The 23485-nt window shown below is 64.0% G+C and overlaps 1 protein-coding gene across 5 annotated transcripts in view; it reads right to left on the reverse strand.

Moving 5' to 3' along the window:
* Positions 1–21863, reverse strand: part of AHNAK2 (AHNAK nucleoprotein 2) — a 34015-nt gene extending 12152 nt beyond the window's left edge. Inside the window, exons 1-10 of one of the 5 annotated variants that reach the window (XM_058740480.1) lie at positions 21757–21862; positions 8998–9056; positions 8805–8903; positions 8085–8195; positions 7132–7282; positions 6674–6858; positions 4856–6529; positions 3728–3856; positions 2900–3223; positions 296–1345 (exon numbers count right to left, since the gene is read on the reverse strand). In XM_058740480.1, the coding sequence (XP_058596463.1) occupies positions 296–1345; positions 2900–3223; positions 3728–3856; positions 4856–6529; positions 6674–6858; positions 7132–7282; positions 8085–8195; positions 8805–8903; positions 8998–9056; positions 21757–21811 (3837 nt within the window). In that variant the 5' untranslated portion in view covers positions 21812–21862. Of the gene's footprint in view, positions 1–295; positions 1346–2899; positions 6530–6673; positions 6859–7131; positions 7283–8084; positions 8196–8804; positions 8904–8997; positions 9057–15530; positions 15635–21756 lie in introns of those variants that run through there. The other 4 variants (XM_058740478.1, XM_058740479.1, XM_058740477.1 and 1 more) reach the window with 4 other exon arrangements.
* Positions 21864–23485: the final 1622 nt, after the last annotated feature.

Raw genomic sequence — 23485 nt, forward strand, 5'->3', positions numbered from 1 at the left:
TGCTTGGCGCTGAGGCACCGAAGGACGGCATCTTGAACTTGGGCATTTTGAACTTGCTGTCTCTAGTGGTCACCTCCTTGTCTCCCAGGGTAAGGTCACCCTCCAACTTGGCGGTGGGTGTCTGGACGTCCATCTGCACACTGGGTAGGGTCACTTCCACATCAGGGGCGCTCACCTCCCCTTTGGGGCCCTTCAGGTCCACCTTGGGTCCCTTGATGTCCAACTTGGATGCCTTGATGTCCACCTGGGGCGCCTTCAAGTCCACTTTGGGCATCTTCGTGCCTGGCATTTGCACCTTGGGCAGGTGCCCTTTGACTCCGGCTCCTGCCGCTGGTTCCTGGAGCTCCCCTTCAGGTATTTGGCCTTCTGGAAGCTTCATGCCCACCATGGCAGTCTTAACCTCTAGGTCGGCAGATGGCAGCTCAACGGTCACATCACTGGACTTGATCTCAGCTTCCATGGAGGGCAGGGACACTTCCGCCTGGATCTTGGGCTTGGAAATGTCCACCGCAGCCTCCAAGGACTTGCTTGGTGCCGAGGCACTGAAGGATGGCATCTTGAACTTGGGCATTTTGAACTTGCTGTCTCTAGCGGTCACCTCCTTGTCTCCCAGGGTAACGTCACCCTCCAACTTGGCGGTGGGTGCCTGGACGTCCACATCTGCACTGGGCAGGGTCACATCCAAGTCGGTCACGCTCACCTCCACTTTTGGGCTCTTCAGGTCCACCTTGGGCCCCTTGATGTCCACCTGGGGGGCTTTGATGTCCACTTTGGGCATCTTGATGCTGGGCATGTGCACTTTGGGCAGGTGCCCTTTGAACCCGGCTCCTGCTGAGGGCTCCTGGAACTCTCCCTCGGGCACCTGAACATCAGGGAGCTTCTGACCCACCGTGGAAGTCTTGAGTTCTAGGTCAGCAGATGGCTGCTCAAGGGTCACATCACTGGTCTTGACCTCAGCTTCCATGGAAGACAGGGACACTTCCGCCTGGATCTTAGGCACGGAAACGTCCACCGCGGCCTCCAAGGACTTGCTTGGCACTGAGGAACCGAAGGACGGCATCTTGAACTTGGGCATTTTGAACTTGCTGTCTCTAGCGGTCACCTCCTTGTCTCCCAGGGTAACGTCACCCTCCAACTTGGCGGTGGGTGCCTGGACGTCCACCTCTGTGCTGGGCAGGGTCACATCCACATCGGGTGCACTCACCTCCCCTTTTGGGCCCTTCAGGTCTACCTTGGGCCCCTTGATGTCCACCTGGGGGGCCTTCATGTCGAACTTGGGCCCCTTGATGTCCACCTGGGGTGCCTTAAAGTCCACTTTGGGCATCTTCATGCTGGGTATGTGCACCTTGGGCAGGTGCCCTGTGACTCCGGCTCCTGCAGTGGGTTCCTGGGGCTCCCCTTCAGGTATTTGGCCTTCTGGACGCTTCATGCCCACCATGGCAGTCTTGACCTCTAGGTCGGCAGATGGCAGCTCAACGGTCACATCACTGGTCTTGACCTCAGCTTCCATGGAGGGCAGGGACACTTCCACCTGAATCTTGGGCCGGGACACGTCCACCGCGGCCTCCAAGGACTTGCTTGGCGCTGAGGCACCGAAGGACGGCATCTTGAACTTGGGCATTTTGAACTTGCTGTCTCTAGTGGTCACCTCCTTGTCTCCTAGGGCAAGGTCACCCTCCAACTTGGCGGTGGGTGTCTGGACGTCCATCTGCACACTGGGTAGGGTCACTTCCACATCAGGGGCGGTCACCTCCCCTTTGGGGCCCTTCAGGTCCACCTTGGGTCCCTTGATGTCCAACTTGGATGCCTTGATGTCCACCTGGGGCACCTTCAAGTCCACTTTGGGCATCTTCATGCCTGGCATTTGAACCTTGGGCAGGTGCCCTTTGACTCCGGCTCTTGCCGCTGGTTCCTGGAGCTCTCCTTCAGGTATTTGGCCTTCTGGAAGCTTCATGCCCACCATGGCAGTCTTGACCTCTAGGTCGGCAGATGGCAGCTCAACGGTCACATCACTGGACTTGACCTCAGCTTCCATGGAGGGCAGGGACACTTCCGCCTGGATCTTGGGCAGGGAAACGTCCACCGCGGCCTCCAAGGACTTGCTTGGTGCCGAGGCACCGAAGGATGGAATCTTGAACTTGGGCATTTTGAACTTGCTGTCTCTGGCAGTCACCTCCTTGTCTCCCAGGGTAATGTCACCCTCCAACTTGGCGGTGGGTGCCTGGACATCCATGTCCACACTGGGCAGGGTCACATCCACGTCAGGGGCGCTCACCTCCCCTTTGGGTCCCTTGATGTCCATCTTGGGCCCCTTGATCTCCACCTGGGGGGCTTTGATGTCCACTTTGGGCATCTTGATGCTGGGCATGTGCACTTTGGGCAGGTGCCCTTTGAACCCGGCTCCTGTCGAGGGTTCCTGGAGCTCCCCTTCAGGTATTTGGCCTTCTGGAAGCTTCATGCCCACCATGGCAGTCTTGACCTCTGGGTCGGCAGATGGCAGCTCAACGGTCACATCACTGGACTTGACCTCAGCTTCCATGGAGGGCAGGGACACTTCCGCCTGGATCTTAGGCACGGAAACGTCCACCGCGGCCTCCAAGGACTTGCTTGGCGCTGAGGCACCGAAGGACGGCATCTTGAACTTGGGCATTTTGAACTTGCTGTCTCTAGCGGTCACCTCCTTGTCTCCCATGGTAAGGTCACCCTCCAACTTGGCGGTGGGTGCATGGACGTCCATCTGCACACTGGGTAGGGTCAGTTCCACGTCAGGGGCGCTCACCTCCCCTTTGGGGCCCTTCAGGTCCACCTTGGGTCCCTTGATGTCCAACTTGGATGCCTTGATGTCCACCTGGGGCGCCTTCAAGTCCACTTTGGGCATCTTCATGCCTGGCATTTGCACCTTGGGCAGGTGCCCTTTGACTCCGGCTCCTGCCGCTGGTTCCTGGAGCTCCCCTTCAGGTATTTGGCCTTCTGGAAGCTTCATGCCCACCATGGCAGTCTTGACCTCTAGGTCGGCAGATGGCAGCTCAACGGTCACATCACTGGACTTGATCTCAGCTTCCATGGAGGGCAGGGACACTTCCGCCTGGATCTTGGGCTTGGAAATGTCCACCGCAGCCTCCAAGGACTTGCTTGGTGCCGAGGCACCGAAGGATGGCATCTTGAACTTGGGCATTTTGAACTTGCTGTCTCTAGCGGTCACCTCCTTGTCTCCCAGGGTAACGTCACCCTCCAACTTGGCGGTGGGTGCCTGGACGTCCACGTCTGCACTGGGCAGGGTCACATCCAAGTCGGGCACGCTCACCTCCACTTTTGGGCCCTTCAGGTCCACCTTGGGCCCCTTGATGTCCACCTGGGGGGCTTTGATGTCCACTTTGGGCATCTTGATGCTGGGCATGTGCACTTTGGGCAGGTGCCCTTTGAACCCGGCTCCTGCTGAGGGCTCCTGGAACTCTCCCTTGGGCACCTGAACATCAGGGAGCTTCTGACCCACCGTGGAAGTCTTGAGTTCTAGGTCAGCAGATGGCTGCTCAAGGGTCACATCACTGGTCTTGACCTCAGCTTCCATGGAAGACAGGGACACTTCCGCCTGGATCTTAGGCACGGAAACGTCCACCGCGGCCTCCAAGGACTTGCTTGGGGCCGAGGCACCGAAGGATGGCATCTTGAACTTGGGCAATTTGAACTTGCCGTCTCTAGCAGTCGCCTCCTTGTCTCCCAGGGTAAGGTCACCCTCCAACTTGGCGGTGGGTGCATGGACGTCCATCTGCACACTGGGCAGGGTCACATCCACGTCAGGGGCGCTCACCTCCCCTTTGGGGCCCTTCAGGTCCACCTTGGGTCCTTTGATGTCCAACTTGCGTGCCTTGATGTCCACCTGGGGTGCCTTAAAGTCCACTTTGGGCATCTTCATGCCTGGCATGTGCACCTTGGGCAGGTGCCCTTTGACTCCGGCTCCTGCCGAGGGTTCCTGGGGCTCCCCTTCAGGTATTTGGCCTTCTGGAAGCTTCATGCCCACCATGGCAGTCTTAACCTCTAGGTCGGCAGATGGCAGCTCAACGGTCACATCACTGGTCTTGACCTCAGCTTCCATGGAGGGCAGGGACACTTCCGCCTGGATCTTGGGCAGGGACACGTCCACCGTGGCCTCCAAGGACTTGCTTGGCTCCGGGGCACCGAAAGATGGCATCTTAAACTTGGGCATTTTGAACTTGCTGTCTCTAGTGGTCACCTCCTTGTCTCCCAGTGTAATGTCACCGTCCAACTTGGCGGTGGGTGCCTGGACGTCCATGTCTGTGCTGGGCAGGGTCACATCCACTTCGGGCCTGCTTACCTCCCCTTTGGGCCCCTTGATGTCCACCTGGGGCGCTTTGATGTCGACCATGGGCATCTTCATGCTGGGCATCTGTACCTTGGGCAGCTGTCCCTTGATCCTAGACCCTTCTGCTTTACTCTTCAGCCCAGACACAGACACGTGTCCTTCGGGGAGGGACATATTCACTTCTGCCCCACGAGGGTCGATATCAGCAGTAGGCAGCTGCATGGCGCCCTCTGGGGCTCGGATCTCCCCTCTCAGGTAGGGCAGTTTGGCCTCTGTGCCAACCTTGGACACGGGCACGTCCACGTCCACGTCCACGGATGTTCCCAAATCTTTGCTTGGGGCTGAGGTGCCAAAGGATGGCATCTTGAACTTGGGCATTTTGAACTTGCTGTCTCTGCCGGTCACCTCCTTGTCTCCCAGGGTAACGTCGCCCTCCAGCTTGGCATCTGTTGCCTGAAGGTCACTCTCCACACTGGGCAGGGTCACATCCACGTCGGGAGCCCTCACCTCCCCTTTGGGGCCCTTCAGGTCCACCTTGGGCCCCTTGATGTCCACCTGGGGCGCCTTAAAGTCCACTTTGGGCATCTTCATGCTGGGCATGTGCACCTTGGGCAGGTGCCCTTTGACCCCGGCTCCTGCTGAGGGTTCCTGGAGCTCCCCTTCAGGTATTGGGCCTTCTGGAACCTTCTCCCCCACCGTGGATGTCTTGAGTTCTAGGTCGGCAGATGGCAGCTCAACAGTGACATCACTGGACTTGACCTCAGCTTCCATGGAGGGCAGGGACACTTCCGCCTGGATCTTGGGCAGGGACACGTCCACCGTGGCCTCCAAGGACTTGCTTGGCGCTGAGGCACCGAAAGATGGCATCTTGAACTTGGGCATTTTGAACTTGCTGTCTCTGGCGGCCACCTCCCTGTCTCCCAGAGTAAAATCGGCTCGAGTTGTCCGAACACCCTCTGTTTCTCCCTCTGTGGCTCCTGAGTCTCGCTCAGGTGTGTCTAATTTTGTTTTGTCGCGTTCTGACTGTTTGACTCTGGCACCTGTCTGTGCGGTCAGAATGGTGAGCGTGCTCTCCATTTCTCTGTCTTGTTCCTGGCCTGATTTTATGTCCTTTCCTGGAGACCACCCGAATGAGGGTGTTTTGAATTTGAACCTAGTTTTCCTCTCCTGTCTGCCCTGTGCGTGTGTGTCCCCGTCTTCGGCGTGTGCCTCTCCGTGCCCTGCCTCAGCTCCCTCTGCTCCTCCTTCCTCCCGTTCTGTCAGGGGCCCTGCAGGCTTTCCGGCCAACTGTGGCCCCGGTCCGTGGTCCGGCTGCTCTTTGATGCCCGTGGCCTCTGCTGTAGGACCTCCGTGTCTGGGTCCCTGCCGTCGTGCTGCTGTGTCTGCTTCTCCGTCTGGCATTGTTTCTTTGCAGAATTCAAAGTTGGGCGTTTTGACATGTGGTATTTGGATTTGGAACTCCAGTTGGCGGCCCTGTGTGTCCACTTTGCCTTGCAGAGCCGATGTGGCAATCCCAGTTTCTGTGCCCTGGACCGCTTCTCTGTGGCCATCTCCACCTGGCTTTGGGCCTGAGTCCATCCCGGGTTTCCCATCTGACACAGAGTCGACCTGGTCCTTCGCTTCCTTTGTCTTTCTTCGGCGCCTGGGTGCCACGCTGGCCCCGTCCCCCAAGGCTCCCTCGCTGGGGCGGCCCTGCTCCACGGGTTGCTGGGCAGTGAGAGCTGATGTCCCCTCTGGTCCCTCCACCGTCCTGTCTGTGCCGGCCTTGGCGCCCTCTTGGCTGTCATCCCAGGATGCTGCCTCCTCTACGACCCCGGACTGGACCTCTGTGCTCGGCCTCGCCCCCGGTGTTGGACCCTTCCCTGAGCCCACTCTGAATCGCAGGTTCAGGAACCTTCTCCTCCGCTGGCCATCCGGTCCTGCCTTCTGCTCCTGCTCCTCTGTTGGGAGCTGGGCCTCTGTGTCTGTGCTCGTGGGGGACATGTCAGGTGGGTGTCCTCGCTCACGGGCCTCTGAAGAGCTGTGTGACCTCCGTGGCCCTGACCTGGGCTTGGTCTTTATTGACTGGAATTTGGGCCAGGAGAGCCTCTCGTTTTGGGACGGCCTGCCCCTGCCCTCCCTGGGCTTGGAGATCAGTCTCTCCTTGTCTCCACTTCCTTCCACAGTCTTCGTGGGGGTCTCTGTGCACCCATCGGCGACATCTTTGTCCTGAAATACAAGGACAGGGAGTGTGGCAGCAGTAGCATGGGGATTCTAGGGCCCTGGGCTCACGGGACAGATGCGGGAGGGGAGGGCGCCCCCCCACTCAGCCTCGGCCCCGGGAGCGGGGCGGTCGGCGGGGCCCAGCCTCACCTGCGTCTCACTGTCCTTGCGGCCGGGCTGAGCGCCACTGGAGACCCCTTCCTCATCCCCTGCGGCAGGACGTTTCCGTCTGACTTGGAATTGAACCTTGTAAGGCTCTGAGTACTGAAGAATTTTGAGAGCGTCTTCATATTTAATGTTGTCAAAGAATATGGTTGCACTGAGCAGCTGATCACCTAGACAAACACAGAGTGGGCCCTTGGCCTCAGTTTCCCCGCTCTCGCCATTCCTTCCAGAGATACAGGAGTGTGTGAGAGGGGTCCCTGACGGGGAGCCCGGCCCACCCTGCACGGAGCCCTGCGTGGGAAGGAGGCCACCCAGCCGCACAGAGAGCAAGCCCGGCTCAGCCCGAAAGGGCCTGGCGGGGTCCTCGGGGGCGTCCCGAGCCCCGGGGCCCTCCCGTCCTGGTGGGACCCGTGGGGACTGCAGGGGTGGGGCGGCCAAGGCACCTTCTCTTAGGCTGAAGAGCTTGGCAGCGGAGGAGTCTTTCAGCACCTGCTTGACGAAAATCCCTTGGTCCCCGCCCCCTGTGACGCTGTAGCCGCTGGCTCCGGCCTCCACCTCTGTCCTCAGCGTCACCTCTGTCGCCTCCTGCACGGACTGGATCAGAAGCACACCGGGGCTGTGGCAACCGTCGGGCGGTGCCGCTGTGGCCATCGGTGCTCGGAGCCCCTCTGCCCTGCACACGGGGATCCCAGAGTCCCGCCCCTCATCCAGGTGATGCGGGGAAGAGGAGGAGCCCCCAGCCAGAGCCCAGGCTGTGTGTCCGAGCTCCGAGCTCCGGAGGAAGCCAGCTGCAAGCCACCTGCAGTGGGAGCGGCCTCCTCGTACCCCCACCCCCACCCGCCAGGACTGGGGGGCAGCCCCGTAGGCCCAACGGGGCCGAGGAGGCTGGCCTTCCGGCTCAGTGGCCAAAGTCTCATTCCTTCTGCACACACTCCGGCAGCGATGACGTGCAGTGTGGCTGATACTCTCTGAGGAGCCCCCGGGGCGCACGGCACACAGTGCGGCCAGCCTGACCTCAGACGCGGCGGATGCTTCCGGTCCCAGCCGGCTTCAGAGGTGCTGACCCACCGACGGCAGAGCAGGCCGCCTCGGAAGGCAGCGCGCCCTCCTCACAGGGAGTCCCCAGAACCCAGCCTCGCCCCTGGCTTGTGAAGCAGCTGCACCCATTACACAGCCGGGGACACCGAGGCCCACGCGCCTGGCTCTACCGGCCCGGTGTCCCTGTCCCCCCCCCATAGGTTTCAGGGGAACCCCGGACCAGCCTCTGGAGCCCCTGCCCGCAGACCAGGCCTGACAAAAGCGACAGGCAAATCCCTCTCCTTGCTCCGACCCGCCACCCCCACCCCCCCAGAGTGGGCCCCCCCCCACCCCGACCCTCGGGCGCGGCCACACCCACCTGCCGACGACTCATCCTGGAAAATGTTCGAGCGTCTCCCGAATCTCGCTTCCACCAGGACCTCCGACCCCCCGAGCCCGAGGAAGCCCGCCTTCTCCGTGTGTCCTCCCCCTGCAGGCACAGATGCCAGGGGTCACCCACCTGCCTCAGCCCCGAGCACGCGGGGGGCCCGGAGCGGTGCCGCGTGCCAGGGAGCCGAGCGCGTGGGGCGGCGGGGAGGCGGCCCTTGGCCCTGGTGCTTCCCGACCGGGCCCAGCCCCCAGGCCCCAGCGCCCGCACCCAGGGCAAACCCCAGGGCAACTGGGGTTTTGTGTGGAGGGGGAGGAGGAAATAAAAGAAAACAAGGATTTAGCAAGAAGGCGCCCCCCGGGCCTCCCCCGGCCCCCCAGGCCCCCTCCCCGGCCTCCCCCCGGGCCTCCTCCCCGAGACGGCGTGTGTGCATGTCCAGAGTGCGGGCTCTCTTCCCCCGCAAGCACACACGCACACATGCGCCATCTCAACTGCGTCCCGGCCGCCTGAAGGGAGGGGTCCCGAGGGACAGAAGGTCAGGATGTGGGAACGGCTGGAACTGTGGCCCAGGGGGCGGCAGGGCAGGGCAGGGCGGTGTGGCTGCACAAATGGTGCCAGTTGCCCCCACGGGGCGACGAAGGAGACGCGGCCCCCTGTGGCCCCACGCCCGCACTTTCCCTCAGCCTGTGGGTCTCCGTCCGGCAGGCTTACCGGGAGTCCAAAGCCGGCACCCTCAGCAGTGCATTCGTAGACCGGCGAGGACCCCTGTGGCCTCGGCCGGACGATCTCGTCCACCGGCCCTTCGGTCACCTGGCAGGAGAGGACAATCAGGGGGGCTCTGCCGAGGCCCGCCAAAGGACGGGGGCTGTGTCGGGAGGGCATGCATCCCCCGGGCCTTGCTTACAGAGGGGTCCTCTTCCGTTTCTGCATCTGGGTCCTCAGACTGCAGCTGCCGGCCAGACACTGCGGAGAGAGAGGCTGAGTCAGTGCGGCCTCGGGGGTGCGGAGACCAGATGGCGGGCCCGGGGGGAGGGGCCCCGGAGAGTCTACGCACCGTGTTCGTGCACACGTGGCCCCATCCCGGACGCCGGGCCTGAGGGCACGCGCAGGCCGGATGGCAGAGAGCCTGCACGAGGGGAGCTCAGACGAGGCACACTTCACGGATTCGGTCCAAGAAAGTCAGGAAACAAACACGCAGGAAAGAACGCGCCCAGCCCCGAGGGAGGCCGGGGTGCAGGGCTGCCGCGGTACGGAACCCATGGTGTCCAGCAGTCAGCCGAGGGGCACGCGACACGCAAAGAAACAGGAAAGTATGATCCGTACTGAGGAACAAGCAAGTCCTGGAAATTCTCTGAATGTCTAAGCAGCCACAAGAAATGGAAAGTACGATGGCTTAGTGAAGAGACGTCGTCGCAAAGACGTACAAGCGACAACGAAGCCACACAGAGATTCTGGAGTTGAAAAGTGTACCACTGGGACTCAACATCAGAACTGAGATGCCAGAAGAAAGAATCGAAAAACTCGAAAGTGAAGAGAAATTGGCCACTTTGGTCTTTTCAGCCCCCTGGCTGCGGGAGGCTCGGCCGCAATCGTGAGCCACCCAGCCATTATCCGCACCAGGAAGCTCGTGACCACCCGACGACTTCGGCGCAAGCAGCTGGTCAATGATGCTTCTCACCCCGGAAAGGCCGCCGTACCTAAGACAGAAATTCGGGAAAAAGGAGCCAAATGGACAAGACCATGCCAGACTCATGTCTGTGTTGGATTCAGAGCCCACTTTGATGGTGGCGCAGTTTATGATCCCTTGGGTCGTGCAGGAACAGCGAACCCAAACGTGGACTCGTAAGACACGGCCCGTACACGAAGGAAAACGGGGAAAGGGACGCGAGAACAGAGCTAAGGACGTCAGGGGGTCTGCAAACGCCAGGTGGGCGCCAGCAACAAGGAGGAGGAGAGAGTCTGCAGGGACCATTGGTGATTCCTGAAAATCGCGGAGAAGTTTCCCGAGAGGATGAGTAAACTAAGAACTTGAAGAAGGAGAAGAAGAAGAAGAAGAAGAAGAAGAAGAAGAAGAAGAAATTGTCCAACTTGGAGAACAGAGGAAAAAAGGTTCAAGACAACGAAAGCGCATGTGAGGTCGCGGGGCCACGTTCAGCCCAGCGGCACACAAGCAGTCGAAGGAAAGGAGAGAGAGAAAGAGGTGGGGGAAATGTGGTTTCCAACGGTACGTGGCGGTCGCAGCGTGCCAGACACAGAGACGCCCGGCCCTGAACGCATCCGGGCCACAGGGTCGAAGAGGAGGAGGAAGGTGTGAAAGTGGCCAGAGAAGCGAGACCCGCCTGTGACGGGCTCGGCCGCACAGTTCACACCCAAGGCCCTGGGAGCCGGGAGGACGCGGCCCGAGGCACCCAAGCTGCTCAGGGGAAAAGCTTGTGAAGCAAGAATCCCGCGTCCAGCAAACCACCCTTCAAAAATCAAGGCAGGCGCGCCCGGGCGGCTCAGTCGGTGGGGCGTCCGACTTCGGCTCAGGTCGTGATCTCGCGGTTCGTGGGTTCGAGCCCCGCATCGGGCTCGGTGCTGACAGCTCGGAGCCTGGAGCCGCTTCGGATTCTGTGTCTCCCTCTCTCTCTGCCCCTCCCCCATGCGCTCTCTCTCTCAAAATAAGTAAATAAACATTTAAAATGAATGAACAAGTTAAACCAATTAAAATTAAAACCAACAGAACAAAACAAAGATCCCAGAACCAGACTCCTAGACACGAAGCTGTGGGAAACAGATAGGTGTTTTCAGTCCCTCGTGCTGGGTCTGTTGGCGATCCGTGCAGAAAAATGTCAACCCTTACGTCAGCCACAGGAAGTATTAACGTCACGGGGATTGTCGTTCCAAAGTGGAAGGCTTAACAGTGAAGCTTCCAGGAGATAAACAGAAATGACTTTGCGGTAGGAAAGCAACTCTTAACCAGCGTACAGAAAGCGTGCTCCCTGAAGGAAATGGCCAAGTGGTCTACGTGAAAGTGAAGAGCCTCTGTTCGTCAAAAGACACCACTGAGGGAGTGAGCAGTCAGGCCACGGGTTGGGCAGAGATTTGCAACACGCTTACCAAACCACAGCCTCCTACCCAAAATGTACAAAGAATCCGTGCAACACAAAAGGAAAAGACAGACAACCCAGTGGAAGAACGGGCGAGAAGAACTTGGAAAGGCAAGTTCTCACAACAGACGACGCCGAGCCGTGAATTAACTTATGGAAAGGCACGCAGCGTGCTGGGTCCTCAGGACAGCGGCCGGTGGGAGCTCCGAGATACCGCTCCACTGCCACAGTGGAACGGTGGGAACGGTGGGAACGGCGGGAACGGGCAAGGGGGACCCCCCAGAGAGCTGTCCCGCACGTGGGCGACGGGAACGCCACCCTGATGTGGGCGTTGGGTGCACCGGCACAGTCACTTTGGAAAACCTCCAGCGGTAGCTACTGAAGTCTGACCACCCTGCTCTACGGCCCAGCAGCTCCGTACCCAAGGGCATGCCCCCAAAAATGCACTCCCCAAAGGACAGGTACAGAAATGCCCATCCTGGCACCATGGTAGTACCAGAAACCAGAAAGTCTCAAATGTCCACCGGCAGTGCAGCGAGGAGAAACCGTGGCTATTTGTCCGATGGAATGCTCTCTGGCGACGACGTGACGGATGAAGGAGTGCAGACGGAAGTCTAGTCTATGCCGTTCACCGTCAGGCACAAGCCCATTCACTGACAAGCTTTCTGGGGAGGGCAGAGCCTGGGGGGAGGGCCTCTGGCGCCCGGACAGCTGCTTCTCCACGGGGGCGCTGGGGACACGCGTGTGGCCACTTGGGGAAAATGCATCAAGCCACACGCTTAGGATTTGTACTCTTCCCCGATAAGGAATCTTTAAGGGGCGCCTGGGTGGCTCAGTTGGTCGAGTGCCCAACTTCGGCCCAGGTTCGTGGGTTCGGGCCCCACGTCTGGCTCTGTGCTGACAGCTCAGAACCCGCTTCCGATCTTGCGTCCCCTCCTCTCTCTGCCCCTTCCCCACGTGCCCCCTTCCCCACTCTCTCTCAAAAATAACCATTAACAATTTTTTTAAAAAGAGAGAATCTTTAAAATTCTACATAAAGTTGAAATGAGGAAATCATCAACTTTATGCCCGTGAACGTGCACATTCAGACGTACTGGGTTATCTGCAGACAAGCCCCCTGCGGACACTGCAGAGCGGACCAGACGGTTCTGTGATGAGTTAGCGATCAGCTCAGAACCTTCCCACACACACAGCTGAGCCCGGCGCCCCCCGAATCGTACTAAACATCCCGAGAGGAAACGCACTGATCTCACACCAGCTCTGGTGACACGGCTGGGGCCGAGGGGACGCACAGGTGCCCACCCACCCCAGCCAGCAGCGCGTCGGGAGAGGAAGGGTCTGGTCGGGGGTGCGGCCCGGGCCATCAGGCGAGGTTGGGGGGGGGGGGGGGAGGCTGCTCAGGGGGAGCTCCGCCAGGTGTCACCGGCCCGCCCAGAAACCCGCAGCCGCCCGTCCTCGCCCACAGCCTCCGCAGCCCAGCCGTTTCCCTGAGTCACACAACAAAACAGGAGCTGGCGACCGCCCTCTCCCCGGGCGTGTCCCTGGAGAGGCAGCGGGGCGGAGTCCCACAGGCCTGGGAAGGGCCACCCCCCACCTGCCAGCTGGGCGCCCTGTGCCTGGGGGTGGGGTGGGTGGGATGGGGGCGCGCGGCGGTGGGAGCCTCCCGCGGTGCAGCAGGGATCCCCGGCCCTGAGAAGCTGCACCCCCAAATCTACTCCAGGAGTGTCCCGTGGGCGTCCAGGGCCCGGGTGAGGAAAGGTGTTGACAGCACGGAGGCCGGGGCACACCCCTCGCTGGGAACCAGCCTCACCACAGCCCCTCGGGCTCCACACCCCTGCAGGGTGAGGAGCGGCTCTAAGAGGTGGCTCGCTCGGCCCCAGGCCGCACCCCACGGAGGTGCCAGGAGGTGCCGGGCTCGGGCTCTAGGCCCTCCTGCACCCCCCTAGGCACAGCCACTGGATGGCCCGCTCGGGCCCAGGGACGCACAAACAGGAAGGAGGAAATCCCGCCTGTCTGATGCCAGCAGACTGCCAGCCTTGGGCCCGCACCCCGGGGAGGGAGGAGGCCCCAGTGCCCCCAGAGCCTCGTCCCACCGGCCCCCATGCCCGTGGGCCCCCCTCAGCGGTGACTGCAGGGGAAGGTGTCCTGTCCTTCTGCCTGCCCCGCCCCCTGCCCCCTGCGGCCCCACAGACAGGCTCTGTGGACAGTCCAGCCCCGGCGGTCGTCTCGAACAATGGCTACTAAAAATATAGTCACCCCCACTTTGCAGGGGCGACAGGCTGAGCCAGCCCAGCAGTTCTGGCTGCTGGCACCTGGTGTCCCCCCAGAGGCCCTCCCCCGGCCCCCTCCTGGCTCGGGGCCCTGCGGCATCCATCCAGCCCCAAACCCTGACCCTTCCATGGCCTCAGATGTGACTGTGACATCCAACTGGGGCCGGTGCTTGTACCCAGGGTCGGGGAGGAGGGGCTCAGGACTTGGGGTGAGGGGTGAGGGGAGTACGCACCTGGGTCAGCAGAAAAGTTTCACTCCCTAGAATGTTGGAATATTCTAGGGCGGGGCTCAAGGAAGTGGGTCTGGGGAGAGGGCAGAGCCAAGGTGAGGCGAGCTGACAGGGGGAGCAGGTGCAGGGGGATGTAGACAGTGGGGTGTCTGCCCAGGATGACACCCCCGCGCTCGCCTTGCCCGTAGGGCTCTGGACCATGCTGGGGGCTCCCCCGTCAGCCCCTGGCCGTGGGGGTGCTCGGAGGGTCCAGAGTAGGGCCAGCCATGGGTGGGGCAACTTTGCTTAAACAAAACCCAAGTCTGCACGGAGACTGGCTGCCCTCCAGGCGGGCCAGGGATGGTGGGGGTGTTTGCGTGCCGCCAGGGCAGCGGTGGGACTGGGGATCTGGGACAGGCAGGGAGGAGAGCTGCAAACGGGGACCTGGACCGTGGCCCGAGAAGCCATCGTGGGTGGGTGGGTGCGTGCGTGCGCCTATGAGACCGTGGGTGTTGACGTGTGTGCCTGGCTCGGGAACCCTCCCTCGAGCACGGGCACACAGTCCCGGGCAAGGCCCCCCAGCCACGCAGGGAGCCGTGGGGGCGCCTGAGTCAGCCCCCCCCTCAGGGGACCCTGCCCTTGGGCTTGGAGCCCAGGGCCGACACGGGCACACGGCACGCTGGGGCCTCACCCCATCCTGGAACTTCACGAGGAAAGTGCTGGGCTCGGCTGACTGGTCATGAGACCTTCAGACTTCCCGAAGCAACACCCGCAGGCAGCCAGGGCCTGCCCCCCTTCCCGACTTGCTCAGGGTAACCGTGCTGCTTGGGGAGGCCAGCTCGGCTCCCGCCTCTGCCCCCACGGCTCTTGCCTGGTTGCCCTGGCCTGGGGGCGAGGGTCCTGGCCCACCGGCTCCGCTGCTGCTACAGCCGCAAGCTGGACACTTCCACACCGCCCTGTCCCGCCCCCAGATGCCCAGCCCCGTCTGCCGAGCCCCAGGACGCCCTCAGTCCTGCCTGCAGAGGCCTGGGCCCCAGACCTTTGGAGCCGCACCCCAGACTGGGCTCTCTCCCCGGCCCGGGCACTTCTCACGTTTGCTTCCTCTGCCGACTCACGGGCCCAGTGTGGCCACCCCGCCGTCATCTCTGGCCACCGCCTCATCTCTGGTCCCAAGCGCTCAGAGCCCGGCACACAGTAGGTGCATAATAAGGGCTAGTGCAGGAAGGAGACGGGGAGCAGGGCAGATCTCTTGGGAAGGGGCACGTCCCACCCAGTCTGAGGACGCCCCTGAGCTGTGGGACTAGGCGGGCAGTGGTGGGCCCAGCGTCTCTCCTTCTGCACCTGGAGAAACTGAGGCATGGGGGGCGGGCACACCAGCCCACCAGCTCCAAAGGGCCCGGCAGCCAACAGGAAAGGCCCCCACAGTCCTGCCCATCCCAGATGGGACTGGTGGGCCCGAGCCTATTTCTGTCTCTGAGCTGACTGGCCAGGACCCCCCAGACATCCCGCCCACCCCTGCAGGCCCCCACTGCCCACGCGGCACCTGCAGGGGAGCTGGCCTTGCCTGAGGAGCCCTCCCCAGCCTCACGGTCCAGCCTGGGGACCTGCCTGTCCTGGGATGGCAGTGGCTATGCTTGGCCACAGCCTTGGCTGCCGTGAACTGACATGTCTGTCCTAAGGAGGGCTGGGGCTGAGGCAGGGCAGAGGGCCAGGGACATAACAGCCGTGCTCCCCAGCCCGAGACCCCACCCAGCCCCCTCAGGCCGACCGACTGGGCAGTGAAGAGGGCAGGGGCCCAAGGGCTGGACCTGGGCAGGGGGCAGGGGCAGGGGGCGGGGGCAGGTACAGAGCCCGGCCGCTGTGGCTTACCCAGCTCAGAAGTCCTCCCAGCTTGCCCAGGAGTGAAGGTCCCAGCTGGTGCTCCCTGCAGCTGCCCTCCCGGGTCCCTCCCCTCCACAGCCCTCCTCCGCTGCCAGGCCCTGGCCTCCTCCTCCTCAGGCCTGCCTGGAGCCCCACCAGAGGGATGGGCGGCCCCCTCACAGGCCCGGAGCTGGGCCAGGTCCCTCCCCCTGGGCTTCAAGGAGCTGGGGAGCCCGCCCCTCCCCCAGAGCCCCCCCCCCCCCCCGCCCCCGCCCCAGCCCAAGCAGCTGACTGGGAGAGGAAACGCCTGCCCGCCCAGGGATGTCTGAGTCACTACCACCCGCCCGTGCAGTCCAGTCCAGTCCTGCTGTGTAGACAGGTACGCAGATGCAGATGTCAGATAGGACGCTCCGGGCAAGCTTTTCTTGGGCCCCGCGCCTCAGTTTCCCTGCAGGAAGCTGGCCAGGCTAGGGGGTGCAGGGCAGGGGAGGCACAGCCCAAGGCGTACATAGGCCCTTCCAACAAAGTCCTGCCCCATCTGGGCTGAGGCCCCGGCCCAGGGCACAGCCAGCTCCTTCCACAGCAGACACCAGCAAGGCCAGAGCAGGGAAGGACCCAGCCCACCCAGGGCCCCGGGCGAGCGAGTGACCTTGTGGGGGGGGGGGGGCACTGCTCACCCGCCGAGTCCCCCTGGGGCAGCCTGACCCCGGCCACCCTTCCAGCCCTGCTGCCACCTCTCCAGGTGGGTGCCCTGGGGGCCCAGGAACCTGCATCTGTCACCCCCTCCCCAGTCACTTGGCTAGAAGTGGTGGCTGAAGACCCCAGTCATCTGCTCCCCAAAGCTCCGGCTGCCTGGTCTGCCACATCTGGTCACCTCACCCTGCCGGCCCCAGGACTCAGCTCCCACGCTGGGCACCGAGGGGCGGGTGGGAAGACGCAGACCCCAGGCCCGACCGGGCTGCAGGAGCCCCGGCAGGCCCGGGCAGGACCGCACCCGCCGTGCCATCGACAGATCTCTTGCTGGGTCCCAGAGCCGCCCCGCCCTGCGCCCCACGGCCCCGCGGGGTGGGGCCCGGCTGGCTGCTGGCATCTGCACCCCACGAGCAGGTCGGAGCAGGCCTGCACAGCTGAGGGACCCACACGGGGTTCCAGGGCAGTGAGGGGTCAGGCCCGGCCCTGGGGAGGAGGCAGTGGGGCAGCCGAGCACACACCCCTGCCTGACACCACAGGCCAGGATCAGCAAGGTTGAGGGCTCTGGGGACAGCCGAGGGCAGCAGGCCCCACAGCAGAACAGGAGAAACCAGGGGTGGCCTGGGGTGTGGTGCCGGGAAGGGGGATCCCAGGGAGGAAGGGGACTCTGGCCAGCCTGGGCCCGGGGCGTCGGGCACTCTTGAGCCCAGGGGTGGGCCACCAGTCCGGGAAGGAACGACGGCACCCAGGCCTCTCCCAGCCTCCCCTGTCCCTAAAACTCTAACGGTCACAGATGACTCTATGTCCAGTGAGACAGGAAAGCTGGTGGCCCAGACGATCCTCACCTGGGAGCTCTTTGTTTCCTGCCTGACACCCAGCAGATGTCACCTCCCCCAGGGCAGGGCTGAGCCTCCCCGGAGGAGAAGCAGGGTCACCCCCGCCCCTCCTCTCCTGAGCCCGGGTGCCCCAAACCCACAGAGCCACGTCCTCAGCCTCCCGATCCGCTGGCCGCGGGCCCTGGGCCCTGCCCTCCCCTCCCCGACACCCCCCCCACCAGGCCCCCAGGGGTGCACGTGCTGCTTACTCTGCCCGGAGTGCTTTCCCAGCTCGGACCCTGGACTCTCTCCCACGTGTGGCCCGTGGCCAGCGCTGTGTGCGGGCGGCACCCCTGCCCGTGGTTCCACACAGGTGCCAGCCAGATGGGAGAACTGGACATACAGGGCTCTGGGTCCAGACCACTGTGGACTTGCAGGGGCAAGACCTTTCATTCCTCGTCCCCGGAATAGTGTCCAGTCCCATGGGGGTCCCACCCGGCTCTCTGGCCGGTAAGGGCCACGGTGCAGGCCCTGCCCGCCTGCCGGCCCCCCGCGGCCAGGCGGGTGCTAGGGCAGCTGAAGGGGGTCTGATGAGCTGCGGCAGCACGGGTCCTGAGGGCCAGGCTGCCCAGCACACGTGTGCTGATGCCCACCGCACAGGTGGTTAAAGCCACCTGCACCCTGGGCTCCCACTCGGAGCCGCCGTGGGAGCTCAGCTGCTGTCCAGGGCCGGGCAGGGCGACGGGGGAGGAGGCCAGGCCCAGGCACAGCGTTCCTAGCGGGGCGTGTCACAGAAGACCCCCAAGGTGCTGGTGCCACCCAGGAGTAAGGCCTGCCAGGGAGGGAGCCCGGGGGGGAGGCCAACCTCTTCCACACCCGGGAGGGGCCCACGCCGATCCAGGGAACAAGGGCGTCAACAGAACGTAGGACGTAGGACGTAGGACGCAGGAGGGGCAGAGCACCAGAGCCTGGCGCAGGTCGCCCAAGGCTGACCCCACTCAGAGCGGCAGCCGGCAGGGGGCTTGAGCCCCAAACAGAGGGGGCATGACTTGGCCAAATGGGGTCTCCTGCCCACTAGCCTCCTGGCTCGGGAGGCCCCTCAAGCAGCAGGGGGTGCTGACAGGGAGGTGAGGCCCAGACGAGGACCCCACAAAGTCCCATCCCCGGCTGCTCCTTTCTGACACCCACACCCGGCGATGTGTCCAGGCACGCGGCACCCAGGCACGGGGGGGGGGGGGGGGGGGGGGGGAGGGGAGGGGGAGGGGGCGGGCGGCGGTGCAGCTCACAGACCCCCGTCAGGATTCCCACCCCAGACCCAGCAGGGCCCGGGAGCCCGCCAGCCAGCCTCTACCCCTGGCTCTCTGCCCACAGGTCCATCAGTCCCCTGGCGGTGATGTGGGTGCCGCGTCCCTCCAGAAAGCTATCTGGAGACGGGGCCCGATGCCATCCCAGGGCAGGGGTGTCCCCCCTCCTGCCTGGCCCCATCTCGTCCCACGGGGACGGCCCTCCTGCCTGCTTGCTTTCCTCTCCCAGACACCTCTGCTCCCCACCCCCAGGCAGCCCGCCCCAGGCTGAACCTGAAACCCAGAAGCCTTCAGCAAAGGGCAGTCAAGGGGGAAGGGACACAGAGAGGGTTGGAATCTGCAGGGGAGTGGGGGGTGGGCCCGGCAAGCCAGGGGGGCTACCTGGAAGAGGCAGCTCCTAGCCCAGCCAGGGATGGAAGAGACCAGCCAGAGGGAGGGAAGGCCATGAGAGCGTTCCTGCCACAGGCTCACTGCCCGACCACAGTGAGCCCCAGTGGAGTGGGGACGCAGGGGAGGCAGGGGGCCTTGGGGCATGGGACCCTCCTAGCACAGCTGGGCCCTCCCCCACCCACTTCCCTGAGACCTTGGGGCAGGAGCAGGCTGTGTGGCCTCAGTTTTCCGCAGGGAGAAGAGCTAGGGTGCCGTCAGGAACACATCTGCCACCACCAGTGGTGGCTTAGAAAATCCGCCTGTTAAAGCTCAGGGAGGGTCGGTACCCCAGCCTAGGACGACCTCTGCTGCCTCCTCCTTGGTGCCCGCCCCTGCCAGGGACACTTTAGGCTGGAGGGGGGCACTGGAGAGCACTGCCTGGGGGGTAGGGCAGAGCCAGCACCTGCCAGACATCACTGCACTGAGAGTGTGGTGTGGCCTCTCTGGCCCCCGTAGAGGCAGAGAGGCTCCGGGGGGGTGTGGGGCTCGGCCTCGTTGCTCCCAGACTCAGTGTCCCTGTCTGCAAAATGGGAGCGCAGCCCTGTGCCGGTGCGGACAACCCAGGGCAAAGCCATGAGTGCGGACAGCATAGACACGCTAGCCACCGGCGCTGGCACTCGGCCTCCCTGGCCACACAGCCCTCTGCCCAGCCTCTGCTGCGGACAGCTGTGGCCACTCCCGTTCACAGATACAAGGCACTGCCCGCGGCTCCTGGGAGCCCCAAGCCCAGGGCCGTGCAGAGGCCACCACAGGGACGCCCCACATTGCAACGCTCTTGGGAAGGACCCCTGCATTACCACGGCCCCCCACCAAGAAGAGACCACCCAGACCATCCCCCTCATGGTGTGTCACTATAAGCAAGGCCTCCCTGGACCTGGTGGGGGCTTCTCAGGGTGGGCATGGTGGGGGGGGCGGGCCCAGGCCAGGAGTAGGGCGCTCCCTGTCAGTCTAGTTGCCCGGGACCCAGCTCTACCTTGGGAAGAAACTGGCCGTCCCCGGGATAGGAAGGGATGTGACAGCTGGTGCCCATCACAGGGCGAAGCTGTTGATGCCCCGTGTGGGGGCAGTGCAGCCAGGTGGAGCCCCCTCCCCACACGGGAATAGGGGAAGGGGCCTGGAAGGAGCTGGGGGCGAGCTGCCTCGGACTGGCAGGACTGGCCGAGGCGCCCCGAGCCTGGGCGGATCCCTGAGCGGCGTGTTCCTGGCACAGCCACAAGGGGGCAGCCTCCGGTTGCAGGCTGGACGTGGTTGGCTTCCTTCCCCAGGCTGAGGGTTAGACGTGCGCGCAGGCTCTGGGAGGGGTCTTCAGAGGACCTAGCGTGACTGGCCAGAAAGGGCAGGTTTGGACTGGGCAGAAAGACGAGGGCAGAGCAAGACCTGTCCACCTCTGGCCAGCTGGGAAGGAATTGCAGCTGGAAAGACGTGGACCAGCCCCCAGGGGGCCTTATCAGGGATGCTCGTTCCCTAGCTTCTGTGAAGGGTGGGGGAGGGCCTGGCCATCTGCACAGCAGACAGAACCCCCAGGGGCTCCAATCCAGTAGGTCTCCTACTAATGCCCCACGAGAACCACTGGCCTCATTCCCTAAGAGCAGAGGGGTTTGTAGGCGGGATGTGAGGGGTGGCCAGGGAACCACCAGGTCAAAGCAGAGAATGGAGATCTTGGCTGGGGAGGGGTGCCCGAACAGGCCTTTTCAAGGCAGGAGGGCGGATGAGATGGCCTTAGACCCTGCATCTTGGGAGCCTCTGGGTAGCCTGTGAGCTGGGGTGGGGGGGGGGGGGGGGAAGGGCCGGCGGGGGTCGGGGGGTGGCAGAGGCCAGTGTGGAATGCTGGAGGCAGGGCAATGGCCCCTCCTTCCCTGTGATGCAGCAGATCCCCAGGATGTGGGCTGGGGCCACAGTCAGGACGAGGGGGCCGGGGGCCATCATTGTCCCCCAGACAAGGGGGGCCCAAACAGGAGGTCAGCCGTGTTCATCAGAAGGGCCCATGGGGGCTCCTGCTGCAGCTGGAGGGGTGTGCCTAGGCCAAGGGACCCCCAGAGCCCCTCTGTCTCAGCACACCACTGTCATCATCGACCTCTGTGACCCCGAGCGGTGGGGACCGGCCTGCACCATTGCAGCATGGCCCCAGCCCCCCCTAGATGGCAACTGGCCAGATGTCCTGGGTGTGGCTGCCGCACCACTGACCCAGAGCTGCAGGAACTGCCCCTGCCTCACCCCACCCTGCCCTGCAAGATGCTGAGACAGGCAACCTCTGGAACCAGACCTAGTGCGGGGACAGACAGGTAACAAAGAGCTCCTAGTTCCCATTCTGTGGCCAGAGGCGTGGGGAGTGGGAACTGCCCCATGGGCAACACCTGCCTTCCCTTGCCCAGCACTGGGCTACTCTGTGGCCTGATCTCTGACCCCACGCAGGCCCCTCACCAAGCCTCAGACCTCGGGTCTAGCCCCCTCATTGCCACCACCTAGCCGGTGACCAAGCCACACAGAGGCCACACACTGTGGACCCAGCCCAGCATGGGACTCTGGACCAAGGCCAACAGCCCTGACTCGGGGTCCAGCCAGGCTGCTCTTCCCAGAGCAGGTCAGAGGGCAAACCTGACAGCAGCTCCCCACGCCTGGTCACCCACGGCCCCCACTCACGCGTGCGGCCCTCCCCAGGCGGCCGCCTCTAGGGACAAGACGACGTCCCAGAGGGTTAGAGCAGGGGGACAGTGGCAGAACGGAAAAGACAGACAGGGATAGTGAGTGACCGAGGCGGGGAGCGACAGAGTGAGTGGTAGGGATGAGTCAGCGAGCGACCCGGAGAGACGGAGTGAGCGGCAGAGACGGAGAGAGGCAGGAGAGAGGCAGCAGGAGGGAAGCAGCCCGAGGCGCAGGACCGCGCGCGAGAGCCCGGGCCGGTCCCCGAGGCGCCCCACCCCGACCCGCCCGGCGCGCGGCCCCGCGCGGAGCCCACCCTCCCGAGGGGAGCGGGCTGCAGGCGGAGAGGAGGCGCACCGCTGCCGGGGGCTCCGGGCCAGGTGGGCAGCACCATGTGGAAACAGTCGCACATCGCGGCGGCCGGGCGGTGCGGGCCGGCGGCGGCCCGTCGCGTCCAGTCGCTGGTCTCGGCTCCGGCGCGCGGGCGGCCGGGTAGCCGGCGGGCGCCGCGCTCTGCCTCCGCTGGCTGGCGCTGCCGCGGGCCGCGAGCCTCTGACTGCGGACGGAGCCGGCGCCCCGGGACCCCGCTGCCGCCCGGACCCCGCCCCGCCCCGCCCCGCCCGCGCCTCATTCAGCCCATTGGCTGCAGCCCGCCAGGCCCCGCCCCCCGGGACCCCGCGGCCGCCCGGACCCTGCCCCGCCCCCGCCCCATCCAGCCCATTGGCTGCAGCCCGCAAGGCCTCGCCCCCTCCCGACCCGGCCACGCCCCCCGGGACCCCGCCGCCGCCCCTCCCGCGTCCAGCCGCCAGTCCCGACCCCTGCGGCGGGCCGGCCCCGCGCCCTCAGCTGGCTTTTCTGGGTCCAGACAGTGGACTCTGGGCCCCTGCCAGGGAGGGGGCTCCACACGCCGCGCCTAGGCTCCCGGACTGGACCCGCGCCCCGCAGTCTTACCTCCCAGCCCAGAGAAGGACATTTCAGCTGGGGGGCGGGGCGCCCTGGGGGCCATAGAGGCCGCGGGAGCCCAAGGAGGCGAGGGGCGTGTGTTGTGGCCTCACTGGTCCTGCCCTGGGGGCTCCCGGTCTAGAGATGTGCTCTGCCGGCTAGCACGGTGTTGGGGGTGCATGGGGAGGGGTTCCTGGCAGGCTCCCAAGGGGTCAGTCTAAGCTAGGACGTCAGGAGTGCGGGAAGTTCAGTCCAGAGCCCGGAGTAGTGTGTGCGCAGGACAGGGTAAGAGAGCCCAGGCTAGCTCACAGGGCTGAGAATCAGGTGCCGTGAGGCAGGGGGCAGCAAGACTGGTCAGAGAGCTTTGAAAAGACCACCAGGGGCTGGGACGAGGGGCGGAGGAGGGGGGGTTGTTTCTGGGGACACTGCTGCAAGTCAGAAGCTCTGCAAGACAGTGGGGGCTGGGCCAGAGCAGCAACATGAGGAAGGAGACAAGGACCCAGGATGTTCCAGAAGCCTGCAGGGGGCCTGCTGAAGACTGGAGTGGGGTCGGCTGCAGGCTGGCCCGGGCTCCAGCTTGGCGTTGTGCAGGAGGAGGCTCTCCTCGGCGAACGAGCAGGGAGTGGAGAGGCCCAGGAGAATTCCGTTCCCACCAAGTAGGGAAGGGAGCTGCAGTCCAGCCTGACGTAGACCTGGGGAAGGGCGCCTCAGAGGTGTGGGTCTTGCTGGGGCTGGGGCTGGGGGGCCTGGGCCAGCACAGACCCAGAGAAGCATAGCTGCCACCAAGGAGGACCATTCCTGCGGGCTTCCTAGGAATGGTGCTGGTGGTGCTGGGACAGACAGGTGGACGGGCACACACATACACACACACACACGTGTCGAGATGACAAACGTATTCACACTAATACACAGTCACGGATCTACTTGATATGTCCCTGTGCACAGAGACGGGCACACGCCCACACATACACCCATGTATCCGTTCGGGCCCATGTGCCCAGATGTGCACAACAGAACACAGACACGTGCACGTGCACTCTACTCCCGGACTCACCCAGCCAGTGGGGCCCAGGTGAGCCTGCCCAGCAGGATGACTCATGCACGCCAGTTCCCGCTAGCCAGGCCGCAGCTGGGCAGCCTTCCA

Source organism: Neofelis nebulosa, chromosome 7 (genome assembly GCF_028018385.1).
Source record: "Neofelis nebulosa isolate mNeoNeb1 chromosome 7, mNeoNeb1.pri, whole genome shotgun sequence".
NCBI lineage: Eukaryota > Metazoa > Chordata > Mammalia > Carnivora > Felidae > Neofelis > Neofelis nebulosa.